General features: G+C 57.9%; 2 protein-coding genes across 3 annotated transcripts in view; one reads left to right on the top strand and one right to left on the bottom strand.

The window, feature by feature from the left end:
- The window catches only part of CCNT1 (cyclin T1), a 53,784-nt gene that overhangs the window by 28,803 nt on the left and 18,430 nt on the right, over nucleotides 1–6,551 (top strand). The window lies entirely within an intron of this gene.
- On the bottom strand, nucleotides 560–4,137 carry SPMIP11 (sperm microtubule inner protein 11). 2 transcript variants are annotated; one of them, XM_032785625.1, is made up of 4 exons: nucleotides 3,997–4,137; nucleotides 3,161–3,295; nucleotides 2,658–2,802; nucleotides 560–667 (listed from the first exon to the last, which is right to left on the bottom strand). In XM_032785625.1, exons 1-4 carry the CDS (start codon nucleotides 4,079–4,081, stop codon nucleotides 619–621), a joined length of 414 nt encoding a protein of 137 aa, XP_032641516.1. In that variant the 5' UTR covers nucleotides 4,082–4,137; the 3' UTR covers nucleotides 560–618. The 2 variants fall into 2 exon arrangements, with proteins under 2 accessions (XP_032641516.1, XP_032641515.1); XM_032785624.1 differs by lacking the exon at nucleotides 3,997–4,137 and adding an exon at nucleotides 3,866–3,987.

Here is a 6,551-nt window from a genome sequence, read left to right as displayed (position 1 = left end):
GGGGCTTGTTGTGGAAGGGTTTTGTTTATCTGGCCATACTGCTCTGTGGTTATAGCAGAGACCGCTCCTGGCACAGGGGCTGGGGAGGGTGGGATGGTCCCTAGTTCCTGGGCCATTCATCCCAGTCTAGGACCAGCCAAGAGCACGTTCTGGTCCCAACAGTCGGGACTGGCCATACGGTGCCCGAGAAGCGGAGCTGTCACCCACAGCTGGCACACAGAGGTGGAACTCAGTGCACCGACATTACTCAGGTTGGGGGCAGCACTAGGAATCGAACCCAGGAGTCCTGCTCTCACAGGCCTTGCGTGTCCCAAACTGGGCAAACCCCAGGAGGGCTGGGAAGAAAATGGCCTGGCGCTGGCACCTGGGGCTGGGTTCTGTGGCAGGGCTCAGTCTCCATGCCCCCTCTGTGCCATAGGATTTAACCCCCAGCCCCACTCTCTCCCCCACCATAGTCCTCCAACCCCTTTCCTGGGCAGAAAGGGAGACCCCAGCGCCTGGTGCCTCCCCATGAAATCATGGTCCTGGGCCCAATTGCCTCGATCGCTTTATTGCACCTGGGGCTGCTCCATGTCCGTGGAAGGCCAGACGTACCCGGCGGTGGGGCCCACTTGGTGCTCAGAACAGGCTGAAATGGGGGTTGCTGAGGCCCATGCTGTCCACGAACCTAGGGCAGGGAAAGGAGACATCAGACGCCCGCCCAGGTAGCTCCCGTGCATGAGCAGGCAGTGCCGGGCTACGAAGGGATGAGTGTGCCCCAGGGCTGAAGCCAGCACAGGAGCCCCCAGGGTGGGGAAGGGGGAGTCCCCTCTGTGGAGCCTGTGCACTGCCATGCTCCGGCACCTCCTTTGAGGACCCTGCGGTCAGGTGGGGGCTGCTGCACCAGGGCCTCTTCATCTGTGGCCAGGGCCTGGGGAGAAACCCACCGCACCATCCGAGCTTGGTCCTGGAGCCCAGACCCTGCGAAGGAGGGAGGAGAAGGGAGAGGGAGCAGCAGGGACTCAGGGTGGGGGCTGCCCTGTCCGGCTGGCAGCTGCTGATTCAGGGCCTCCTTTGTTGGGCTGCTGAGCTTGGGCCCCATTTCCAGAGCACCCCCTAGAGCCCTGTGCATCCAGCCCCCGGGGAACTGCTGGGAATGTGGCTCCAAAGGACTTGGGGGGACCCAGTGCCCGGCCTCCCCCACTGGGGTGCAGAGCGGTGGCTGGCGCTGCCCACTTTGTGGGAGATAGGCAGGGGGCACCCCCCAACTGGACCCCAAAGCAGCTCTACCTCTTTAAGGGCCGAGGTGTCATGTGCTCTGCGCCCATGCGGATAAACAGCTGCCTGGGTTGTGCTCCAGCACGGAGCTGGCACCCGAGGAGCAATGCTGCCAGCCTGCCCCCCCGCCCCCCGCCAGTCGATTCAGGTCCCTTTGTGTGGCACATGGGAGCGGAGAGGGAGCTCCTGGCTGTAGGGGCCCATGAGTGGCAGCGGCTAGAATCACCCCATGCGCCCCATGTCAGCCTTGAACTTTGCCCGCTCTGGCTTGGGCTCCAGTGCCTTGTCTCTGGGACGTCAGGCAGGGACCAGAGCCACTGGTGCCCTGCTGCCCCCCAGTGGCTGCTGGCTGGGCCAGGCTCGCAGGCAGCCCAGGCAGTGCCTGGCAGGACAGAATGGGCAGGGACCTGTGCCAGGACTGGCAGCCATGGGCACCGGGTGTTGGGTGCGGGTTACAACCCAGCGTGCCCTTGGAGCCAGGGCTCTGGTAAATTGGATGCTGCGCTCAAGGCTCCACCACCTTGCCCAGGCATTGGCACCAGTGCCAAGTGGGTGTGAGATGCCCCTGTGGTGTTTCACACCTGCTTTGCACGGGGGCGATGGGTTGTGCAAGGAGCAGTGCCAGGGAGACTCAGCTGGGTCCAGGGTGGCTTTTCGGGCTTCTGCAAAGCATGGGAGGGTCTGAGGTGGCAGGTGATGTCTCCAAACCAGGGGTGACAGAGACCAAAGCAGCTGGGCTCATGGGTGCTGGGCGTGTGTTGGATTTCAGGGGCCTCTTGCTGATTGTGGACTTTTCAATTGCCTGCGTCTGGATTTGTTCAGGGCTTTGTTTGTTTGGGTTGGGCTTTCCCAGGGTGCCCGACTCCCCAGCCTTAGCCCGGTAAAGCTGGGGCCTGAGGATCCAGAAGCCTCCCAAACCTGAGTCTTCAACTGAGTGAGGTATGAGAAATGCCCCATAACCCCCCTGCCTCGGCCTGGTGGAGCTGAGAGCTGCAGGGACCCTTCTGTGCTCGCCCTGCAGGGTGATCTGCAGAGCCGGGATACCGCGTTGGCTGAGCCCCTGCGCTGGCTGCTCTCCTACCTTCGTAACTGGCTGGCTCCCCTCCCTCACCCACTGTGTGCGACTGGCCTGAGGGGAGGCTGCTCTCATGCATTGCCCTGCCACAGGGGAGCTCTGGTCCTGCCAGGGGCCAAGCACCCTTGGATCCTGGGGCTCTTGCCCGCTGGGAGAGGGGCCTCACAAAGCAAACTGAGTGTGGATGCTGTGCCACTAGCCTCAGTAGGAGCAGGGTCAGACGTGCTCTGTTCCTTGGATGGCGGGGGGAGGGCTCCCCCCTTCCCCATGTGCTGGCAGGTCTGATGGGGTGTTGTCCCCTCTGCTGCTGGCTCTACGATCTCACCTGGTCATGGGGCTCCTTATCAGGGGATGCCTCGGCACTGTCATCCAGGGGGTGGCCTCCTCTGCTCGGACCATGGGATCTCTGGGCAGCCACCAGCCGCAGTCCTGTGCACAAGTCACTGGGACCCTGAAGACTTGGTTGGGGGCTAGAATCAGACAGAGGGGAGGGTCCAGGCTGTTAGGGAGGACTGTTGTTGTTGGGGTCACTGTCGCTTGCAGGGGGGAGGGGGCAGCTGGGGCACCCTGCCCTGAGCATAGCAGAGCACCACCCCTTCCCAGCCCTCTTTGCCCAGAATCTCCCAGTGCTTTGCAAAGGCCAACGAACCACATCTTCCGCTGGTGTGTGTGTGTGTGGGTGTTAGTATCGTCCTCCCCATGTGTAACGTGGGGCGAGGACTTGCCCAAGGTCACACGGGGAGGCTGTGCCAGAGGCCAGCCTAGAACCCAGACGTCTTGATTCCATATTCCCTCTTCTGTCATGCCTAGACCCCTGTGTTCACGTACATCTCTGGAGCTGATTCTGCTTCACAGCCTCTTGGTAGCGGTTGTAGCTCCCCTGGTGCACTGTGTCATCACAGCGCCCCGGGCTGATGGGGGGGAGTTTTAGGTGAAACAATCCCCCTTTGAGCACCTTTGGCCCTGCGCGGAAGGACAAGAAGGAAACTTAAAACCAAGCCCAGCAGATGGCACCAGCAGGGGGCTCAGGGCCTAGGGTGGGGGGCTTTGAGGTAGACACCTGTCCTCCAAGAACTGGACTGAGACCCGCTAAACTTGTTTCACACCCGGGCTGTTAGCCGGCCATTAGCAGTTGATGAGATTCAGTCCCTGCTGCCCTGAGAGGGTTTGAACCCAGCCCTTCTGCAGGCTCAAAGAGCCAGCGAGGAACAGTGATTCCTGCAGGGAGATCTGGCCAACCCTTATCTGGCAAGATGGTGCTTGGAACATGAGGCCAGAGGCAACTTAAAGGGGCTGGAAGAGACTCTCCGGCCCCCATCCGTGGGACTGGGAGATCGCAGGACTGCTGGAATGCTTTGTCGAGTGGTGTGGTTTAGGGGGGTTGTATTGTAGGTTAATACCAATACCACCCTGTGGGGTGACTGGAGAGGGTTTTTAGTAACTGACACATGCCAGAAGCAGAACGTTGTATCCCTCCCACTCCACTGGGACATCCCTCCAGGGGACCAGGGGTCAGTGTTTTTCAAACATCACCCAAGGAAAAACCTCGTGATTTGTTGCCCCCCCAAAGAGCCACAGTCCGCTCTCCAAGGCGCTTGGCCCAGCAACGAGTCCTGTCTGTTTCGAATGCACCCATCACCGTGACGTCTGGGCTCTCTTCCTACCTGTTGCGTCAGGCTTCTCTAACGCCAGCTTTCTCTGCCAGAAGGGTTCCTGGTACCCCAGGAATGTTAACCCGAAGAAAGCCATGTCCTAAACCGTTCAGCCACCGAAGGAAGGTGCTTTCCAGCCACTGGCAGGCTCTGCAGCTGTTGATTCTGTTGCCATAGAGATGCCCCGGCAGCCTGGCTGGCGACTCTCTGCACACCCAGCTGGAATGTGGGTGTGTGGCTGCAATGGGAGGGGGTCACGACAACATCCTGCTGGCTGGGTTGGTTTTGTTGTGTTTTATTGTGTTAATTCAGGGGTAACTGAGAGCCAACACCGGGAAGGGGTTAAATGGGGGAGGACTGGCCCCTCCAAAACCCTCTCCAGCTCAGGAAGCTTTGCTCACGTGGTGTTTGTCTAATGGGGAAGCCCTGGCAACACGACTGTACCTGCGCTCCAGGCGTCTAGCTCAGGGTGGAAAATAGGATTTGGAGCCGCGTCTAGCCCACTGCTTTTAATCCAGTGCGGATTGATAGCGACTAGGAGTCACTCCAATCTGATGGCTGCCTGGTGGCTCCGAGTGAAATAACCTGGTGTCCATCCAGTTTTATGAAAACGCTGTGTCATTAGAAGCCATGAAACAGTTCTCAGGGACCTTGCAGCAGCCTTAGCACTGCAGGCATAGGGTCACTTTGTCCTTCAGCCTGCTGAGGATAGATTAGCTCTGGGATGGACCAGTCAGCAACACTGATCTTTAGAAATAACAGTCTGGAGTCCTTGGTCACAAATTAATCCCTCTCTCTCTGGTGCTGCCAGCCTGCTCCCTGTCTGTATTTTGGTGTTGCTGGGTGTGTGTGTGTGTGGGCAAAGGGTCTGGCATCCTGCTATCTCTGGCATTTCTCAGGCACTTGGAGATGTTTGGTGTCTAGATTATAAGAACTTCCGGGTGCAGACTGTCTCTTTTCTATGTGCATACAGTGCTCAGAAATGGGGGCCCTGTCCCCCACTGAGGTTTTAGGGCACAACCATCATACAAACATTTAATAGTAGAAGGGAATGTGAGAGGACTCGTAAGATATAAGGAAGAATCCAACTTTCCCAGCAGTCTTCTTTGTCCCCTGTTATTTCGTGCTGGGCCCCAGTGTAAACTAACATGGGTAACATAGGGCTTGCCATGAGCAGGGTTCTGGTTCATCTAATTCAGCATCCTGTCTCCAACAGAGGCAAATCCCAGGGGCAGAAGGGCAAGACACCCTGAAGTGAGCAGCTGTAGAATAATCTTCCCCTAAGGAAAGTGCCATCCTCCCCGTCACTGAGTGGAGGGTTCATCCCCATAAGCAGGGGCGTTTCTGTCTCTTGTAAAATACAGATTTTATGCTGTGTCTGTGCATGTTCTCATTGACCATATAAATGGCTGAACCTTTTAGCTCACCCTGCTGAGATTTTGCCCTCAGCTATATTCTGTGGCAGTGAGTTCCACTACTTGTGCTTTGTAGAAAGCGATGTCTCATCAGATTTAAATGTCCTTGGTTGTCACCTTTCCCCTGTAATAGGAGATGGCTCACCCAGCCCAAGTTCCTTCTCCAGTGTTTACATTACAAATTTCCATCATGTCTCTTTCTTCACTTAGTCCAAGTCCTTTCAATCCTGTTCTGTATGTTTTCTCCAGGTCTGTAATCAACTTCATTGCCTCTCTCCGAATCCCTTACATTACCCACTGTTAGAACAAGATAGAAGAGAAACACCACATCCCAGGCAAGGGCCCCCCCCAGGTGTAGGGTGGTATGTTATTTTCTGCCCCATTCCTTAGGACCCCCTTTATTTTGTTTGCTTCTCTGAACACGGCTGTGCATTGAGAGGGGCAGCTCTCACCCCTAAGGGTTTATGGTGAACGCAGAGCCAGCCACTGGTACATGAGTAAGGGGTGGAAGCTGGGTTCTGGCTGGTGGGAATCAGACAGGCTGGGCTAAAGACAGCTGTGATTGTCCATGGGGTGGCCTGGGGTCACAGGGGCTGGGGTCACAGGTAGGGTCACTGGGGGCTGGGGATACAAGTGGGACTATAGGGGTCATGAGGCTGGGGGGTCACAGGTGGGGTCATGGGGTCGCAGGTCATGGGGGCTGTGGATACAAGTGGGGCTGGGATCACAAGTAGGGTCACTGGAGGGTTGTGGATACAAGTGGGGCTATAGGGGTCATGGGGGCTGGGTCACAGGTGGGGTCATGAGGTTGCAGGTCATGGGGGCTGTGGATACAAGTGGGGCTATAGTGGTCATGGGGGCTGGGTCACAAGTGGGGTCATGAGGTCGCAGGTCATGGGGGCTGTGGCTACAAGTGGGGCTATAGGGGTCACAGGGGTGGGGTCACAGGTCATGGGGGCTGTGGATACAAGTGGGCCCATAGGGGTCACAGGGGCTGGGGTCACAAGTGGGGTCATGAGGTCACAGGTCACAGGGGCTGTGGATACAAGTGGGGCTATAGGGGTCACGGGGGTGGGGTCACAGGTCATGGGGTTGTTCATACAAGTGGGGCTATAGGGGTCACAGGTGGGGTCACGGGGTCAGGGGTCAGGC

The sequence above is a fragment of the Chelonoidis abingdonii genome, chromosome 26, assembly GCF_003597395.2.
Source record: "Chelonoidis abingdonii isolate Lonesome George chromosome 26, CheloAbing_2.0, whole genome shotgun sequence".
In the NCBI taxonomy this organism is placed as follows: Eukaryota; Metazoa; Chordata; order Testudines; family Testudinidae; genus Chelonoidis; species Chelonoidis abingdonii.
The sequence above is the reverse complement of the archived record's forward strand: the minus strand, read 5'-3'. Positions and strand labels throughout refer to the sequence as shown.